Source organism: Trachypithecus francoisi, unplaced genomic scaffold (genome assembly GCF_009764315.1).
Source record: "Trachypithecus francoisi isolate TF-2019V2 unplaced genomic scaffold, Tfra_2.0 Lachesis_group0, whole genome shotgun sequence".
Classification (NCBI taxonomy): domain Eukaryota; kingdom Metazoa; phylum Chordata; class Mammalia; order Primates; family Cercopithecidae; genus Trachypithecus; species Trachypithecus francoisi.
The window spans coordinates 131,546,283-131,566,207 of NW_022681453.1; the positions used below are offsets into that span (position 1 = coordinate 131,546,283).

At 52.3% G+C, this 19,925-nt stretch overlaps 1 protein-coding gene across 4 annotated transcripts; it reads left to right on the forward strand.

Moving 5' to 3' along the window:
- Nucleotides 1-234: 234 nt before the first annotated feature.
- Nucleotides 235-18,670, forward strand: ECE2 (endothelin converting enzyme 2). 4 transcript variants are annotated; one of them, XM_033211888.1, is made up of 19 exons: nt 238-995; nt 1,285-1,509; nt 1,696-1,831; nt 2,056-2,271; nt 2,730-2,854; nt 2,972-3,118; nt 3,297-3,362; nt 9,170-9,358; nt 10,338-10,480; nt 10,854-10,968; nt 13,135-13,245; nt 15,043-15,141; nt 15,247-15,324; nt 15,864-15,967; nt 16,172-16,282; nt 16,408-16,475; nt 16,653-16,843; nt 16,957-17,052; nt 17,704-18,670. In XM_033211888.1, the coding sequence occupies exons 1-19, from the start codon at nt 957-959 to the stop codon at nt 17,878-17,880; spliced, it is 2,436 nt and encodes an 811-aa protein (XP_033067779.1). In that variant the 5' UTR covers nt 238-956; the 3' UTR covers nt 17,881-18,670. The 4 variants fall into 4 exon arrangements, with proteins under 4 accessions (XP_033067780.1, XP_033067779.1, XP_033067781.1 ...); XM_033211890.1 differs by having other exon boundaries at nt 239-995; nt 1,285-1,371; XM_033211889.1 differs by lacking the exon at nt 13,135-13,245 and having other exon boundaries at nt 235-995.
- Nucleotides 18,671-19,925: the final 1,255 nt, after the last annotated feature.

Below are 19,925 nucleotides of genomic sequence, written 5' to 3' on the forward strand. Positions count from 1 at the left end.
TGTTAGCACGTCTTTTCTTTAAATATCTGTGCATGGCTGTTTTTTTCCCTGCCAATTTGTCACCATCTGTAACCCTCCCTTTATGAGATGATCTGATGACAGCAGTTATCTTGGAGAGTAGAAGTGCGGTCTTGAAGCGCCATGGAAGAGTGGAGTCAGTGTGGGCTGTGTGTGTGTGGAGTGTATGCTCCCCCTGCACTTGGTGTGTGTACGTACAGAAACACAGTGTGCGTGTGTGTTGGCTCTGGGTGTGTTGTGCGTGTGTACACTGTGTGTGAGTATGCAGTGTGTACATTCTGTGGGCATTTCATGTGCGCGTGGACTGTGTGCTGGGCATCGTACCTGCCCGTGTCCTTGGAGTCTATATGCTCTCTGCACATAGGTAGGTACCAAAGGTAGGTACCACGTGCACACCCTGAATGTGGGTGAACTGCCTGTGTGCTCTGTATTCGCCAGCTGAAGAGGGGCTGTGTGGACTACTGTGGGAAGATGTTCCTCAGGAGGGCACAATTTCTCTAAAGTGCTTAAAGGGGACGGAGGGAGCCTGAAATTTGGGGGAAGTAGGCCAAGGAATATTAGCAACCTCTGGGACTGGTTGCATTTCATTGCTTTTCCTAGGAAAGTAAATTATGAGTGGCTGGAAGGAGGGTGCTGCTGAGATGGGGGGCGGACCATGAAGCATGGAGGGGTCTCTGGTGTTGCCGGAGGGCAGCTGGAGCCTGCGAAGAGCCTCGGCGCGCTCCTCCCTCTCCCTCACGCTCCCCCCACCGCGGGCGGGGCGCCGCGTGGGGCGGGGGACTCCGGCGGGCGGGGGCGGCCGCGGCCCCAGCGAGGGTGCTGCGCGGCGGCCGGCAGTGATGGCTGGTGGCGGCGGGGCCGGGAAGGGGACCGGGGCCGCGGCCCGGGAGAGGGCCAGCTGCCGGGAGCCCTGAATCACCGCCTGGCCCGACTCCACCATGAACGTCGCGCTGCAGGAGCTGGGAGCTGGCAATAACGTGAGTGGGGCCCCCTGGGCTCCAGGGGAGGGGACCGGGTGGAGAGGGACGAGGCAGAGGGGTCGGCAGCAGAGGGGCAGGCGATGCCCGGTTCGCGGATGTAGGGCTGTGTCCCGGGCCTGGTGGAGCGGTGATAGAGAGACCCCAGGCCCGACAGCGTGGCAGGTGGGAAGAGAAGGGCCCTCTTAGCAGGGGGGAGGGGTCCGCGAAGCAGGGGGCACTGGGGCAGGGTCGTGGGCAAAAAGCCCTCTCTGCCTGACCTCGGTTGGCAACCCCGACTGTCTGGCAGATGGTGGAGTACAAACGGGCCACGCTTCGGGATGAAGACGCAACCGAGACCCCCGTAGAGGGCGGGGCCTCCCCGGACGCCATGGAGGTGGGCAAGGGGGCTTCCCCTTTCTCACCAGGCCCCAGCCCTGGCATGACGCCTGGCACACCCAGGAGCTCTGGGCTCTTCTGGAGGGTCACCTGCCCCCACCTCCGCTCCATCTCTGGCCTCTGCTCTAGGACTATGGTGAGGCGATGCTAAGCCATGACATTGCACAAAACAGACTCAGGGCTCAACTCACCCGCTGGCCTCATTGCTCCCAGGCCCAAAGTTAACCCTGTGACTCTGAAAACTGCCTGTGGCTTCACCCTCTGGTGATCTTGGACCTCTGCCCTGCAGCTCAGTTGCTCTTTGTCCCCCTGTGTTCCCCAGGTGGGATTCCAGAAGGGGACAAGACAGCTGTTAGGCTCATGCACGCAGCTGGAGCTGGTCTTGGCAGGTGTCTCTCTACTGCTGGCTGCACTGCTTCTGGGCTGCCTTGTGGCCCTGGGGGTCCAGTACCACAGAGGTAGGTGGGCCCACACTCTTCATCAGCATTCATAACTAGGGGTTCTGGAGGCCAAAGGGCCTCTAAGATTTTCACTTGTGGGGGCCAAGCCTTCCCTGAAAAAAAGCCCTGGCTTTGCTTTCTCTTCTCAACCTTCCTGCTGTCATGGCCCTTGCAAAGAGTTTGCCTCTACCAGACAGACAGACTGACAGTCTCCTACCCTCCCACCGTGCCCCCTACCACAGACCCATCCCACAGCACCTGCCTGACAGAGGCCTGCATTCGAGTGGCTGGAAAAATCCTGGAGTCCCTGGACCCAGGGGTGAGCCCCTGTGAGGACTTTTACCAGTTCTCCTGTGGGGGCTGGATTCGGAGGAACCCCCTGCCCGATGGGCGTTCTCGCTGGAACACCTTCAACAGCCTCTGGGACCAAAACCAGGCCATACTGAAGCACCTGCTTGGTGAGTGGGGCTGTTAGGGAGGCCTTGGGCCACCTATGTGCCTTGTGCCTAGCACAGGGCCTGACACTTAGCAGATAGTCAATGTCCATGAATGAGGAAGTGGATGGCTCTGTGAACACTCCAGAGGGTGGGGAGGCAGAGAGCAGGGGACTCTTGAGAAGTGGGGATGGGTTTGACGGGGACAGAACTCTGGGTATAATGGAGGACCGCTTCTCTGCACCCTGTTTGGAGCACTGTCGTGGTGTAGTAGATACCAGGGAGCCTGTACTGCCTAGATATCCTAGGGTCTCCATGGACAGGGAGAGGAAGCCACAGCTTGCTGTTTCAGACACTCTTCCTGGGTCTGCGTTAGGAGGACTGCTCATTGACAAGGCAAGGAGAGGAACCGAGCGAGGGCCAGGGACTCCCTCTCAGCAGTTAACGTAATTGCCACCTGGATCCTATGTTCTGCCCCACAGAAAACACCACCTTCAACTCTAGCAGTGAAGCTGAGCGGAAGACACAGCGCTTCTACCTATCTTGCCTACAGGTGGAGCGCATTGAGGAGCTGGGAGCCCAGCCACTGAGAGACCTCATTGACAAGGTGGGGCCACTGAGCCGGCTGAGGGCAGGGGAGCAGGAGGGGCCTTGAGAGAGGAGATGGCCCAGGAACACTTCGGGAGCTCCTGTGCTAATCATTCCACTTATGGTCTCTACACAGATTGGTGGTTGGAACATTACAGGGCCCTGGGACCAGGATAACTTTATGGAGGTGTTGAAGGCAGTAGCAGGGACCTACAGGGCCACCCCATTCTTCACCGTCTACATCAGTGCCGACTCTAAGAGTTCCAACAGCAATGTTATCCAGGTGATGAGCTGGGAAAGGGTGAGGAGAGACTTAGGGACCCTTTGCTGAGCCCAGACTTCCCTCTCCTGTGACAGGCAGGCTGGGCTGACCCCCAGCCCCCACCCCAACCCCTGCTGGGGAATTCAGGTTCCCATGGTGGGGTAAACGAGGGGCTCACCTCCCTTCCTTGCCGTTGCAGGTGGACCAGTCTGGGCTCTTTCTGCCCTCTCGGGATTACTACTTAAACAGAACTGCCAATGAGAAAGTAAGGAACATCTTCCAAATCCCCATCCCTACCCCTTGCTGAGCTGGGCTGATCCCTGTTGACTTTTTCCTTTGCCAAGGGTCAGAGCAGGGAAGGTGAGCCTATCCTGTCACCTAGTGAACCAACTGCCCCTCCTTTATTCCTTCTTTTCTTTCTCCCTCCCTCCCTTTCTTCCCCCCTCCCTCCCTTTCTTCCCCTTTTCCTTCTTTCCTTTCTCTTTTTTTTTTTTTTTCTTGAGGCGGAGTCTCGCTCTGTCGCCCAGGCTGGAGTGCAGTGGCCGGATCTCAGCTCACTGCAAGCTCCGCCTCCCGAGTTTACGCCATTCTCCTGCCTCAGCCTCCCGAGTAGCTGGGACTACAGGCGCCCGCCACGTCGCCCGGCTAGTTTTTGTATTTTTAGTAGAGACGGGGTTTCACCATGTTCGCCAGGATGGTCTCGATCTCCTGACCTCGTGATCCACCCGTCTCGGCCTCCCAAAGTGCTGGGATTACAGGCTTGAGCCACCGCGCCCGGCCTCCTTTCTCTTATTCTTCTAGTAGGTTTCATAGACACCTACTGTGTGCCAGGTCCAGTGGGGGAATTCTGAGATATAAGTTTCCAAGCCATTGTCACAGGAAGCGTTCAGTGTCAATGGGTTCATGAACCTAGATAGCTGAGAACAAAGTTCACAAGAGGGTCCTGAGGATTCAGGAGAGACTTAGGGAGCCAGCGAAGTCTTCCTGAAGAGATTGCATTTGATCCAGGCCCTGTAGAATACGTGGGAGTGCATGAGGGCATGCTGGGTAGAAAGAAGTTTAGACCAGGTGCGGTGGCTGACGTCTGTAGTCCCAGCACTTTGGGAGGCCAAGGTGGGTGGATCACCTGAGGTCAGGAGTTCAAGACCAACCTGACCAACAAGGTGAAACCCCATCTCTACTAAATATATAAAAATTAGCCAGTCATGGTAGCAGGCGCCTGTAGTCCCAGCTACTCAGGAGGCTGAGGCAGGAGAATTGCCTGAACCCGGAAGGCGGAGTTTGCAGTGAGCCAAGATCGCGCCACTGCACTCCAGCCTGGGTGACAGAGCGAGACTCCAACTAAAAAAAAAGAAAAGAAAAGAAAGAAAGAACAGTTTGCTGGGTGCAGTGGCTCACACCTGTAATCCCAGCACTTTGGGAGGCCGAGGCAGGTGGATCATGAAGTCAGGAGTTCGAGACCAGCCTGGCCAAGATGGTGAAACCCTGTCTCTACTAAAAATACAAAAATTAGCTGGGCGTGGTGGCACATGCCTGTAGTCCACCTACTTTGGAGGCTGAGGCAGGAGAATCGCTTGAACTCAGGAGTTGGAGGTTGCAGTGAGCCGAGATCATGCCATTGCACTCCAGCCTGAGTGGCAAGAGCGAAACTCCATCTAAAAAAAAAAAAAGAAAGAAAGAACAGTTTAAACAAAAGTGTTGATGAGGCCGAGCACAGTGGCTCACACCTGTAATCCCCGCACTTTGGGAGGCTGTGCGGATCACTTGAGGTTAGGAGTTCGAGACCAGGCTAGCCTACATGGTGAAAACCCGTCTCTACTAAAAATACAAAAAGTAGCCAGGCATGGTGGCAGGCACCTGTAATCTCAGCTACTTGGGAGGCTGAGGCAAAGAGAATCGCTTGAATCCAGGAGGCAAAGGTTGCAGTGAGCCGAGATGGCGCCACTGCACTCCAGCCTGGGCAACAGAGCCAGACTCTGTCTTACAAAAAAAAAAAAGTGTTGAAGAGGGAAAGGCTAGGTGTGTTTGGACCATGGCGAGGGGTCCACTATGGTAAAATACAGAACTCAAGGCAGATTAGAGGCTGGAGAGGTGGGCAGGAATGGGTTATGGAGGGGACCTTGAATAGCACACTACGGAGTTTATTCTGTAGCTCCCGGAGAGCCACTGCATGCTCCAAAGTAGGGAGGGAGCGCAGTGCTTTGGGAAGTCAGTTTGTTTGGGGTGTGAAAAGTAGATGTGAGAAAGAAAGCCTGGAGATGAATTAAGAGTGTCTGCGGTACTCTGTGCTCTGAGTCAGGAAGGTCCCAAATGAAAGAGGTGGCAGAAGGAATGGTAGGAAGAGGAGGATGTAAGAGATATCATCAAGTCAGAATCATGAGTTCTTGGTGCCTGGATGTTAGAGGAGGGAAGAGGTGAAGATGGCTGAAGCTGTTCACTTTCGTGATGGTGGAATGGAGGGGTGCCTTGGGAATTAGGGATGTCTGTAGGAAGAACCAGCTTAGGGTACATTGAGAAAGAGGAGACAGTGCAATGTCACAGGAATAGGAGAGACTTTGGAGTCAGACCTGGATTTCAGTCTCAGCTCTGCTGCTTGGTGCAAGTTGATTAATCTCTCTGATGCTGTTCCTGCATCCATAAACAGGGGATCATAGCATCAACCTCATACGGTGTTGGGAGTAGTTTAGGGGTACAAACTTATGCTCCTGCATGTGGATGATGCTCAGGGTGTGGGAGCTGCTCCTTTTAGACATGTGAGTTTGCTGGGACCTGGGCACCTTACATACAGAGAGGCCAGCAGGCAGCTGGGAAAGCCGTGTGGAGTCCTGAAGAGAGAATAACCCTGAAAGGACCCAGAGGCTTGAGAGGTATCTCCTTAGAAACCCAACCAGGCCAGGTGGGGTGGCTGTAATCCAAACACTTTGGGAGGCCGAGGCGGCCTGATTACTTGAGGACAGGAGTTTGAGACCAGCTGGCCAACATGGTGAAACCCCATCTCTACTAAAAATACAAAAATTGGGCCGGGCTCTTGCCTGTAATCCCAGCACTTTGGGAGGCCGAGGCAGGTGGATCACTTGAGGTCAGGAGTTTGAAACCAGCCTGACCAACATGGTGAAACCCCGTCTCTACTAAAAATACAAAAATTAGCCCGACGTGGTGGCGGGTGCCTATAATCCCAGCTACTTGGAAGGCTGAGGCAGGAGAATCGCTTGAACCCAGGAGGTGGAAGTTGCAGTGAGCTGAGATGGCGCCACTGCACTCTAGCCTGGATGACAGAGCAAGACTCTGTCTCAAAAAAAAAAAAAAAAAGAAAAGAAAAAAGAAACCTAAACAAAGGCTTTGAAGAGGTGAGACAGGAGGAGGACAGAGAAAGGACAGAAGGAGATCCTTGTATTTTAAGGGCAGTGGGAGAAAAATAGCAAAAGAGATTGCTGTGGAATAGGACAATCATTTGTCCTTCTGTCATTCATTCAGAAACATCTGCTGAGCATCCCTTGGCCAGACCCTCCTCTAGGCATATGGTGAACAAGACACTTCTACTACCCTCTGAGTGGGGAAGAAGGCATACAACAGTTTGCTACACAGTTGTCCTGTTTCCAGTTGTTGGGACTATTATAGAGAAAAAGCATAGGGTTCTGAGAGCAAGTGCAAACAGGAACCTGCCTAGTTCCAGGGTGCCGATAGGCTGCAATGAAGGGAGAAGGCTCTGCAAAGTCAATAGTTTATGCAAAGGCTCCAAGGTGGGAAGGCATATGGCCCACTGGCCATTCTCAGTGGGAGAGGGAGCAGGAGGGGCATGCAGGCCAAGGCCTTTTGGACAAGTCCATAGGCTCACACTATGCAGGAGCATTGTGGGCCAAATTTAGGATTCATCCCAAAAGAAATGGAAGGGGAAACTTAAAAGTGATGTGAACAGATGTGTGATTTTGACATCATCTGAGCAGGGGAGGAGATAATTTTTACGATTTGGGAGAGAACCACATCCTTCAACCCTTTGATAGGGGCAAGAGGAAAGACTTGGGTTTGACTGTCAGCGTGTTACTGGTTGCCTTCAGGAAGCCTCCTGTCCTGGGATCTAAAGAAAGATGCAATGCAAAAGGTTGAGATAGGATGAAAACTAAGAGTAGGCTGGGTGCAGTGGCTCACGCCTGTGGCCCCAGCACTTTGGGAGGCCGAAGTGGGCAGATTACCTGAGGTCAGGAGTTCGAGACCAGCTTGGCCAACATGGCGAAACCCTGTCTCTACTAAAAATACAAAAATTAGCCAGGCGTGGTGGCCTGCGCCTGTAATCCCAGCCACTGGGGAGGCGGAGGCAGGAGAATCGCTTGAACCTGGGAGGTGGAGGTTGCAGTGAGCTGCGATCACACACCTGCACTTCAGCCTGGGTGACAGAGGGAGACGCCATTTCAAACAAACAAACAACAACAACAACAACAAACTAAGAGTAAAGCAGGGTTCAAGAGAGTCTCAAAAGTAAGCACTAAGCTGAAGGTGAGGAGGTAGGGAGAAGGGGTAAGGTGAGATCACTGGTTTAGCTAACCATCCCCCTCAGGAGCTGGGATGACTGGGATTGGTACTCAAACCTCTTCCTCTGATGCCAGCAGCAAGTAAGAGGAGAGGTGAGGGACAGGAGGAATTTGAAATACACAGAATGGATATTAAGGGATCTAAAACTTCTCGGTAAGTAGAAGAGCAGATGGACTTTGGTGATTTGGGGAGCCCAGGTGGGCCTTCAGGTTGAGTGGAAAGTGGTTTCTGGGAGGAGGGTTAAGGGAATTGGCACAGAGCAGTGTTGAGTGTCTGTCTGCAGGTTTTCATCCTGTTATTCAACAGACATTTATTGAGCACCTACTATGTGGCAGACAGTTGCGCTTGGGCCTGAAATTACAGTGGTGAACAAAGCAAACACAGCCCTGCCTTCATGGAGCCTCAGGGCCAGCAGGGGTGAGGCCGCATGAGTTTGTACTGGACCTGGGCAGGGCCAGGGCCACCATGGCCCTGGGGTCATCAGGCCTGGGCCACATTCTCACTCTGCCATCCGCTAGTTTGTGATGGAAGTCAAGCCGTGTCATCTTCCTAAGTTTGTCCCCTGGGGTGTGAAATGGGACTCATCTTCACTTCATGAAGTTGCTGTGCAGGGAGGAAAAGATACACTGTATGGAAAGCCTCTAATAGAGAGTCTGATGCATGTCCACAGAAGTGGTCACTAAATGTTTCTTTTCCATGCTTTTCTCTCCCTTGGAGACCAGCGGGTAGTGGAGAAAGCAGCAAGCTTGAGGCCTGGCAGGATGGGAGGTAATAGAGGCCTGAGGACACCATGGCCCGGATCCCCTGTGAGGTCCAGTCAGCTGTTCAGTGAAGGCACATGGTCACTGATGGGCTGGGACAACTAGCAGGGATCTAGGAAACAAGAAGGCAAAGCAATATGGGAAGCAGGCCCATCTGCTGGACAGACACTTGCAGAGCATTTACTCTGTTCTAGTCCCTAGAGACAGTAGTGAGTAAGCTGCTGTAACTTGGAACAATGCTCTGCTGGAACTCACCTTTTCCTTGGGGAAATAGATGATAAACAAGCACAGAAGTAAGTAAACAAGGCCAGGCATGGTGGCTGATGCCTGTAATCCCAGCACTTTGCGAGGCCAAGGCGGGCAGATCACCTGAGGTCAGGAGTTTGAGACCAGCCTGGCTAACGTGGTAAAACCCCATCTCTACTAAAAATACAAAAAATTAGCCAGGCGTGGTGGCGGGTGCCTATACTCCCAGCTACTTGGGAGGCTGCAGCAGGACAACTGCTTGAACCCGGGAGGTGGAGGTTGCAATAAGCCGAGATCGCACCACTGCACTCCAGCCTGGGCAACAGAATGAGACTTAATCTCAAAAAATAAAATAAAAGAAGTAAACAATACTTAGCCGATGGCGGTAAGCAGTGTGTCAGAAATGAAACAGGTCATCCAAGAAGGCTTCCAGAATCAAGCAGAAGAGATAGTGAGCAGAGGTGGTGGTAAGAATAGATCTTCTCAGCCTTGGGCAGGACTTGTTGCTGGGCTCTGAGGGTCACCTGGGCCTTGACAGGTGCTCACTGCCTATCTGGACTACATGGAGGAGCTGGGGATGCTGCTGGGTGGGCGGCCCACCTCCACGAGGGAGCAGATGCAGCAGGTTCTGGAGTTGGAGATACAACTGGCCAACATCACAGTGCCCCAGGACCAGCGGCGCGACGAGGAGAAAATCTATCACAAGATGAGCATTTCGGAGCTGCAGGTGGGGCAGGCAGGGGACTGGAGACATCTGAGAGGGGCCAGCCCTGGAACACACCACTCAGCTTCCCTCCATGCCATCTCCCCAAGGCAGCCAGTCCTTTCCTCATTCCCTTGCATTTCTGTGCTTTCCAGTTGCATTGGGAAAAACGTGGTGTCCATTTAAGGCCACCTCTCACTGGGCCATCCTTTGGTCCCTTTCTTGTTGCCTGGGGATGCACGGAGGGATTGTGTTAAAAATGTATAACAGTTTGTATGAGATGTCCACAAAACAATCAGAATAGGCTGGACATGGTGGCTGACACCTGTAATCCCAGCACTTTGGGAGGCCGAGATGGGTGGATCACCTGAGGTCAGGAGTTCAAGACCAGCCTGGCCAACATGGTGAAACTCCATCTCTACTAAAAATAAAAAATTAGCCAGACTTGGTGGCACATGCCTGTAATCCCAGCTACTCGGGAGGCTGAGGCAGGAGAATCGCTTGAACCTGGGAGGCGGAGGTTGCAGTGAGCTGAGATCGTGCCATTGCACTGCAGCTTGGGTGACAAGAGTGAAACTCAATCTCAAAAAAAAAAAAGAGATAGAAATGGAGGTTTCTACTGGAGGACCTGTACTGTACCAGGCCATTAACACTTTAGATGTTGGATTATGGAAAAGTTGGGGTGGGATGTGGTTCTGGAGGAGAAGCCAGTATGTGTGGGGTGTCAGGGGAGGGGTATTTTATCAATTGTTAGGAAAATATTTGAATATCTAGGTCCCAGCTGAATGTCACAAGTAGTGGTTATCCTTGTATAATAAGTGGCTGGGCTCCCAGATTGGAGGTGCCTAGACCTGGAAAAGAGTATATTACAGGAAGGAGTCGCCATGAAGCCAGTAGTTGTTGCTATGGCAATGGGAAGGGCTCCCAGGCTCCAGCATACAGTGGGGGAGGGTTCTGCTGGAAGCGAGTTGGGAAGGCAAGGTCTGAGATTTTTTTCTCTCAGGCTCTGGCGCCCTCCATGGACTGGCTTGAGTTCCTGTCTTTCTTGCTGTCACCATTGGAGTTGAGTGACTCTGAGCCTGTGGTGGTGTATGGGATGGATTATTTGCAGCAGGTGTCAGAGCTCATCAACCGCACAGAACCAAGGTGTGGGGGGATCCCAAGGTGAGGGTGGGTTCCGTGGAGGTCTCCAGCAAGGCTGGGCATAGTGGACTGGTCCAGCCACACAGAACAACATTTGATAATGCCATGAGCCTTCCAAACATCAAATCAGAATGCCTATGGGCTTTTCATCTGTGCTAGGGTTTCAGGGTGCTCCCTGTGATCTCTGTTCCCACACCTCTCTCCAACCTGACCTCTGCAGGCAGGTATGTGGCCCCAGGGCCAAAGAGGAACTCTGGGACAGCTTCCACATATGCCTCTCAGGACTCCTGCAGCCTGCATGTTCCTAGGGGCTGGTTTGGGGGGGTGGAAAGGGCATCCCACCTGCCCTTTTCTTATTTTCTGGTCTGGTTGTCAGCATCCTGAACAATTACCTGATCTGGAACCTAGTGCAAAAGACAACCTCAAGCCTGGACCGACGCTTTGAGTCTGCACAAGAGAAGCTGCTGGAGACCCTCTATGGCACTAAGAAGGTGGGCTCCCTGACTTTGCCTCCACGTTCTGATCCAGTCTAGCTGATGCTGCATGCCTTCAGTGTATCAGGCACCACGTGCCTCATGGTGCACAGGTGCATACTATGGAGCGCAGAATTTGGAAGCAAGCCGACTTGGGTTCCAACCCCAACTCATTCATTTTCTAGCCTGTAGGACCTTGGGCATGTCACCTCCGAAAGTGCTGGGATTACAGGTATGAGCCATTGTGCCCGGCCCACAACTAATTTTATATCTAGTCAATCGCCCATGCAAGAAACATGATAGTCACTCCAGTGACTCTGAGGACACTCTCAGTGACACTATCCATTTTCTGCTCTGTAAAGCAGGAATAACTTGGAGGGTTGTCAAGAAGAGTATTAGCTGAGTTAACATAAGTGAAGCATCTGCACAGTATATGGTATGTATAGGCACTCAGCTTCGATGAGGAGGATGGAGAGGATGTAATAGATAATGCAGTATTTAGTTTCAAGATGCCCCATTAAGTGGGGGGAGTGGACATGTAAACAAATACATTATATTTTGTGGTGATAAGTGCTCACACTGAGTGAAAGACTTTTGTGCTATAGGACAGAGGTGGGACAGCACATTTCACCTGGGGGGTTGGTGGGGAAGGGCATCAGAGAAGCATTTTCTGAGAGGTGCCATGTGATGGAAAAGTTCACCAAGAAAGCTGGGGAGAAGGGCATTCCAGGGACAAGGAATGGCATGTGCAAATTCCTAGAGGCCAAAAGGAGCATGGTGGCTTTACACATATTCTGGCATGAGCTTGAGAAGAGGGCAACTGAGAGGCAGGGTTTGGTAAGGTGGGCATGGGGCACTCGGGAAGGGACCTGAATATTGTGTCGAGAAGTCCGGCCTTGATTCTTTCACAGATGGGGCTCCATGGGAGTAGCCATGGAGAGGAGAAACACAATTGGGTTATGTATGAGATGATATTTCTGGTGGCTAAATGGAAGATGGAGGGGAGAAGCAGGGACACGGGGATGAGAATGGAGTCAGGGTGTCCAGTTAAGAGGCAATTGCAGGCTGGGCGGGGTGGCTCATGCCTGTAATCTCAGCACTTTGGGAGGCCAAGGTGGGCAGATCACTTGAAGTCAGGAGTTCAAGACCATCCTGGCTAACACGGTGAAACCCCATCTCTACCAAAAATACAAAAAATTTAGCCGGGCATGGTGGCGGGTGCCTTTAGTCCCAGCTACTCGGGAGGCTGAGGCAGGAGAATGGCATGAACCTGGGAGATGGAGCTTGCAGTGAGCTGAGACTGCGCCACAGCACTGCAGCCTGGGTAACAGAGTGAGACTCCGTCTCAAAAAAAAAAAAAAAAAAGTCAAGGCTGGGTGCGGTGGCTCAAGCCTGTAATCCCAGCACTTTGGGAGGCCGAGACGGGCGGATCACGAGGTCAGGAGATTGAGACCATCCTGGCTAACACGGCGAAACCCCGTCTCCACTAAAAAAAGAAACAAAAAAACGAGCCAGGCGAGGTGGCGGGCGCCTGTAGTCCCAGCTACTCGGGAGGCTGAGGCAGGAGAACGGCGTAAACCTGGGAGGCGGAGTGATTCAGCCACTGCACTCCAGCCTCGGCAGCAGAGCGAGACTCTGTCTCAAAAAAAAAAAAAAGTCAAAGTAGTTGAATGTGGGGGTTAGGGAGATGGAGGAAGCTGGAGTGACTCTCAGGTTTCTTGCATGGGAGACTGACTAGATATAAAATTAGTTGTGGGCCGGGCATGGTGCCTCATGCCTATAATCCCAGCACTTTGGGAGGTCAAAGTGGGCAGATCGCTTGAGCTCAGGAGTTCAAGACCAGCTTGGGAAACATGGTGAGACCCCATCTCTACTAAAAATACAAAAGAAAATAGCCTGGCACGGTGGCATGTGCCTGGGGTCCCAGCTACTCACGAGGCTGAGGTGGGAGGATCACTTGAGCCCGGAGGACAGAGGTTGCAGTGAGCAGTGATTGCACCACTATACTCCAGCCTGGGTGATAGAGTGAGACCTTGTCTCAAAAAAAGACAGATGTGGCACTGAGCAAACCCAGGACTCTGTTGTCCAGAGCTGAGAAGGGCTGCTAGCCCCAGTGACAGAGAAAGGCCCTCTGACTGGAGGACATAGCCATCTCTGGGGGCCTGGCTCTTTGTCCCTTAACAGTCCTGTGTGCCGAGGTGGCAGACCTGCATCTCCAACACAGATGACGCCCTTGGCTTCGCTTTGGGCTCCCTCTTCGTGAAGGCCACATTTGACCGGCAAAGCAAACAAATTGTGAGTCTACAAGATTCTTTCAACGCTATGCCCTCAAAATTGACTGTTCATGTATGTGCAGACATATAGAAAAACAACAGGGGCCAGGCGTGGTGGCTCACGCTTGTAATCCCAACACTTTGGGGTCCAAGGCAGATGAATTACGAGGTCAGAAGTTCGAGACCAGCCTGGCCAATATGGTGAAACCCTGTCTCTCTAAAAATACAAAAAATTAGCCGGGCATGGTGGCGGGTGTCTGTAATCCCAGCTACCTGGGAGGCTGAGGCAGGAGAATCACTTGAAGCCAGGAGGCGGAGGTTGCAGTGAGGCGAGATCGTGCCAGTGCACTCCAGCCTTAGTCGACAGAGTGAGACTCCGTCTTAAAAAAAAAAAAAAAAAAAAAAAAACAAGGCTGGGCGCGGTGGCTCACGCCTGTAATCCCAGCACTTTGGGAGGCCGAGGCAGGCGGATCACGAGGTCAGGAGATGGAGACCATCCTGGCTAACACGGTAAAACCCCGTCTCTACTAAAAAAGACAAAAAAATTAGCCAGGTGTGGTGGCGGGCGCCTGTAGTCCCAGCTACTCGGGAGGCTGAGGCAGGAGAATGGCGTGAACCCAGGAAGCAAAGCTTGCAGTGAGCCAAGATCACGCCACTGCACTACAGCCTGGGCAACAGAGCGAGACTCTGTCTCAAAAATAAATAAATAAATAAATAAACCAAAGAAAAACAACTGGATGTAAATTCATGAACAAATGAAGTGCTGCTTTGGGCAGTGGGATTATAAGCGTCCTTTAAAGTTGTCTATGTGTTTATGTTTAACTATATAACTAGAAGAAATATTTATTTATTAGGATATTATAATGGATATGCTTAAAGTATTACCTGTAAGGATGTTTATGGTTATGGCAATGTTGTTTATCATAGCAGAAAATAAGAACTGGTTAAATGTCCAACTATAGGGTAAAGGAAAAATAAATTGTAGTTAGGATGAGTTGTGAGGATCCTTAAACAGCTGATATATCTTTCAGTGAGAAAAGTAGGTTACAAAAAATATATACCTAATACAACATAATTCCATATTTTATGTGCATATCAGGGGAGGGAAAAACTCTAGAAGTGGGTAATCAAAATGTTAAAAGAACTTACCTATGAATGAGTGATTTATAACTGGTCTGTTTTCTTTTTCAATTCTCAGTTTTCCAAATTTTCTGTGAATGCCCTCTTTTCATAATCAGATAAAAATCATTGCACTAGGCTGGGCATGATGGCTCACGCCTGTAATCCCAGCAATTTGGGAGGCTGAGGTGGGTGGATCATGTGGTCAGGAGTTCAAGACCAATCTGACCAAGATGGTGAAACCCCGTCTCTAGTAAAAATACAAAAATTAGCCGGGCATGGTGGCGGGTGCCTGTAATTCTAGCTACTTGGGAGGCTGAGGCAGGAGAATTGCTTGAACCCGGGAGATGGAGGTTGCAGTGAGCTGAGATCACGCCACTGCACTCCATCCTGGGTGACACAGCCAGACTCTGTCTCGAAAAAAAAAAAATCATTGCACTATATTAAATTATGATATTAATTTGATGAACTTATTGTCAATTAAAATGTTTATTTAATTAAGAAAAAAGCCAGCCACAATCCCAGTACCTTTACAAATGGTGTTTCCTTCTTGTCCTCTCCAGATGCTCAGCTGTATTTCATTAGTCTAGGCGTTCCCATTTCTCCTGGGGGGACAGGGATGGGGCACCAGGGTGGGTGGGGGGCGGGGCAGGGATGCATTCAGTGCAGAGGGAGGCTGACTTTGCCTCCTCCCTCCCAGGCAGAGGGGATGATCAGCGAAATCCGGACTGCATTTGAGGAGGCCCTGGGACAGCTGGTTTGGATGGATGAGAAGACCCGCCAGGCAGCCAAGGAGAAAGTGAGTGGTGGCTAGAGTTGGGGCGCCATCTTGAGGTGGGGTTCAAGGATACAGTTTTGCTAGGAACCTGGGGAAGGAAACAAACCCTTAACCTGGTCTCTTCAGGCAGACGCCATCTATGATATGATTGGTTTCCCAGACTTTATCCTGGAGCCCAAAGAGCTGGATGATGTTTATGATGGGGTGAGTACCTGAGCTCATCAGTGCTGAACTTCAGCCCTGTAGAGGACACTGTTCTCTGGGCTTAGTAACTGGGGCTCAAGCACTGGGAAAGAGGTGTTCGTTGGTTTCTTTTAGAGGCAGATGGAGGTAACCAGCATTGTTAAAGTGTTGGCTCTGTGTCAGGCTGCAGGCCAAACAGCAGTGAAATATAGTGTTAACGAGCCAAGATTTGGAGTCAAGCCTAATCATATTCTGTTTCTACCCCTAACTTGTTAACCTTAACAAAACCTCTCTAGGCCTCGGTTTCATTTTCTGTAAAATGGGGGTCCTACTAGTGCCTACCTCATAGGGTTGTTGTGAGATAAATGAGTGCAGTATGTAAAAAAAAAAAAATAGCACCCGTAACATAAATGCCCTTTAAATATTGCCGATTATGGTTTACTAGATATTTTACAGTTGAGGAAACTGAGGTTTGGAGAGATACTGAGTAGCCAAACTGGGGCTATTATCTTCTCCAATGGATTCTCTTGCTCTCTTTCTACTTTCCACCTTTCCCATAGTACGAAGTTTCTGAAGATTCTTTCTTCCAAAACATGTTGAATTTGTACAACTTCTCTGCCAAGGTGATGGCTGACCAGCTCCGCAAGCCTCCCAGCCGAGACCAGTGAGAATGAGGGGGCGGACATAGGACACTAGGGGCGGCGGGAGAGGTGGGGAAAGGTTTCCTGGGATGGGGGAAAAGGGTGGCAAGATTGCTCCCAGACCAGAGGCCCCAAGCCCTTGCAGGAGGTAGGTAGGGCAGGGCTGCTGGGAGGGGAACAGTGTCAGGAGAGTCGGGAGCCTCAGCCTCTCCCTCTTCCTCCTCCAGGTGGAGCATGACCCCCCAGACAGTGAATGCCTACTACCTTCCAACTAAGAATGAGATCGTCTTCCCCGCTGGCATCCTGCAGGCCCCTTTCTATGCTCGCAACCACCCCAAGTGTGTCTGAAGCAGGAGGGGCTGGGTGCTGGGGCCTGGGCCTGTGGCTGAGCTGGGAGCAGGGCTGGAGGTGGGATTCAGAAGTACCCCCACCATGTCCTCACTTGCCATTCCTCACCTACCAGGGCCCTGAACTTTGGTGGTATCGGTGTGGTCATGGGCCACGAGTTGACACATGCCTTTGATGACCAAGGTAGGGGCCCATGGAGTCGTCCCCTGGAGCCTAGAATTCCCAGTGGCTCCTGCAGGGCCTTGGGACATTGATGTAGCCCCAAGGGACCTGGAGTCTATGGACCAGGGCTGGTGGGGGCACTGCTGTCCCCGAGATGAGCTCTGGTTTTGGTGGGGTGCAAAGGTGAGTTCTCCTTAGGGCGCGAGTATGACAAAGAAGGGAACCTGCGGCCTTGGTGGCAGAATGAGTCACTGGCAGCCTTCTGGAACCACACAGCCTGCATGGAGGAACAGTACAATCAATACCAGGTCAATGGGGAGAGGCTCAACGGCCGCCAGACGCTGGGGGAGAACATTGCCGACAACGGGGGTCTGAAGGCTGCCTACAATGTGAGTGGCCTGACCAGCCCTCCAGCAGCTGAGGCCTGCTGGCCTGGGGTGAAAGGTGCTGGGTGGATGGGGGCAGGCCTGGATGGGCTTGCTGCCCACTGTTCTGTCCCCAGGCTTACAAAGCATGGTTGAGAAAGCACGGGGAGGAGCAGCAGCTGCCAGCAGTGAGGCTCACTAACCACCAGCTCTTCTTCGTGGGATTTGCCCAGGTATCACCCTCCAGGAAGGCCTGGGGTCTGCCCCTTTGTCCTGCTCCCTCCTGAGTATGTCATTAGGAGAAGTCTGGGGCATGTGTCAAAGGGGCTGGGGAATGGGGCTGAGGCTGGGGCATGAAAGGTGGGCTGGGAAGGCCTGTGCCCAGAGCCTCTCAGCCAGCCAGGGCCCACAAAGGCAGCCTGAAGAGGCCTGAGCAGGAGAACGCCTCGGTAGGATTTTACATAGCTCAAAGGGCAGGGTTGCGTGCTTGAGGGGCACAGGGTGGGGCAAAGGGTGGCAAAGGGGGCAAACATTGATCCTCACACTGTTCCTGTGAGGAAGGCACGCAGGAAACTAAAGCTCGGGACATGGAGTGGCCTGTCCGGGGCTGCCCAGGAATAGAGTAAGTGGCAGAGCAAGGACTCAGGCAGAGCCTCCACTGGGCAGCCACAGCAGGCAGCTTCCGGGGCTCCACTTTTTCCCCTCGTCATGTCCATGCTGGGCAGCCCGATGTCCAGGAACTGGGACATCGGAACTCAGTTTTGGAAGGAACTCGGGAGGGGCTGCAGCAGTGGTGGTTTGTGTCTCTGGGACGGCTGTAGCCGACTCTAAGGCCCGGCTCCACACTAGACACCATATGGCCCCATGTCTGTCCTGATCCGCAGGTGTGGTGCTCGGTCCGCACACCAGAGAGCTCTCACGAGGGGCTGGTGACTGACCCCCACAGCCCTGCCCGCTTCCGCGTGCTGGGCACTCTCTCCAACTCCCGTGACTTCCTGCGGCACTTCGGCTGCCCTGTTGGCTCCCCCATGAACCCGGGGCAGCTGTGTGAGGTGTGGTAGACCTGGATCAGGGGAGAAACGGCCGGCTGTCACCAGACGTGGGGCAGCTCTCCCGACAAAGCTGTTTGCTCTTAGGTTGGGAGGAAGCAGATACAAGCTGGGCTGGGTCTAGTCCCTCCCCACCACAGGCGACACGAGTACAGTCCCTCCTCAATCACCACATTGTGCCTCTGCTTTGGGGGTGCCCCTGCCTCCAGCAGAGCCCCCACCATTCACTGTGACATCTTTCCATGTCACCCTGCCTGGAAGAGGTCTGGGCAGGGAGGCCAGTTCCCACAGGAAGGAGTCTGCCTCTTCTGGCCCCAAGCTTACGCAGCCTGGCGGCCATGGGGCCTGCCATGCCTGCCCCACTCTGACCCGCAGGCCTGGGTGTACCTTCTGGACTTCTCCCCAGGCTCACTCCGTGCGCACTTAAGGGTGGACTCAGCTCTGTCTGGCTCACCCTCAGGGGCTACCCCCACCTCACCCTGTGCTCCTTGTGCCACTGCTCCCAATGCTGCTGCTGACCCTCACTGACAGCTCCTAGTGGAAGCCCAAGGGCCTCTGAAAGCCTCCTGCTGCCCACCGTTTCCCTGGGCTGAGAGGGGAAGTGCATATGTGTAGCGGGTACTGGTTCCTGTGTCTTAGGGCACAAGCCTTAGCAGGTGATTGATTCTCCCTAGACCAAGCAGGAAAGCAGATAGAGCAGGGAAAAGGAAGAACAGAGTTTATTTTTACAGAAAAGAGGGTGGGAGGGTGTGGTCTTGGCCCTTATAGGACCCTGTGCCAATAAATAGACATGCATCCGTCAGCCTGTCTCTTCCTTCAGTCCTGTTTTCATGGATCCATTCACTCATTCCACCAGTGTCTACAGAGCAACTACTGTATGCCAGCCACTCTCCTCAATGCTCATTTACTTACTCAGCAGATACAGGGGACTGAGATTTGAAGCCCAGAGAAGACAGAGAAAGAGAGGCAGGATGGAGGAATGGAAGGAAGTTGAGTCTGGCTGGGCAGAATACATTGTCTGCTAACTGGTGGCCATAGCCCCATCCCCAGCTGTTCTACAGCTGGAAGGATTTGCTGCTTCCCTCCACTGGTGCGTGCAGCCCGGCCTGACGCTGAGTCTGGGTAACTACTTGGCCAGGGTCAGCTTGGAAGATGGGCGGCCCTTACCCTGCAGTGGTGGGAAGTTCTGGGCAAGGTAGCATATCACTCCCTGAGCTCCCAGAGCTCAAAGCCCTGGCCTCCACTTATAGCTGAAAAGACAAACATTTCCTTCTAACCTCAAAGGCTCAGAGCTCCTGAGAGTCACTCATTCCACCTACACGCACTCATTAGGCCTACCAAGTGCCAAGCACAGAGACTGCGCATATGGACTCTACCCTCCAGAGTGAGGGAGGGAAAAGGAACATTGACTGAATACCTCCTGTGTTCCAGGCACCTGTGCTAGGTGGCTCATTTCTTTATTCATTCATCCATTTATTAATTTATACATTCATAGGCTTATTTTCAAAAAATATATTGATTTATCAACAATGTGTCAGGCACTGGTGATATAAAAATGAATAGGATAGGTGAGGTGGTGCACCTGTAGTCCCAACTACTCAGGAGGCTGAGGTGGGAGGATTGCTGGAGCTCAAGGGTTCAAATCCAGCGTGGGCAACATAGCAAGACCTCATCTCTTAGAAAACAAAACAAAACAAAACAAAAAACTGATGAATGAGAAGTTTCTTCTTCCCTTAGGTGACTCTTCTTCTGTTGGCACTTCCACCTTCATGAGCTCACCTAATCCTTGCAGCAACAGCTCTTTACAAATACTCTAGTCTCCATTTTACAAATCTAACCCTAACTACTTCACTGCAGTCAAAGAGAGCTGGGCTGAAATGGAAGCTCTGATAGTTTTGTGAGCTTCACCCATTCCCTAACCTCCATGAGCCTCAGTTTCTTCACCTATGAAATGAGAACTACGGCAAAACAGTGGAAAGAGTCCAATCTCAATTATCTTTATTTTTTATTTTTGAGATGGAGTCTCGCTCTGTCACCCAGGTTGGAGTGCAGTGGTG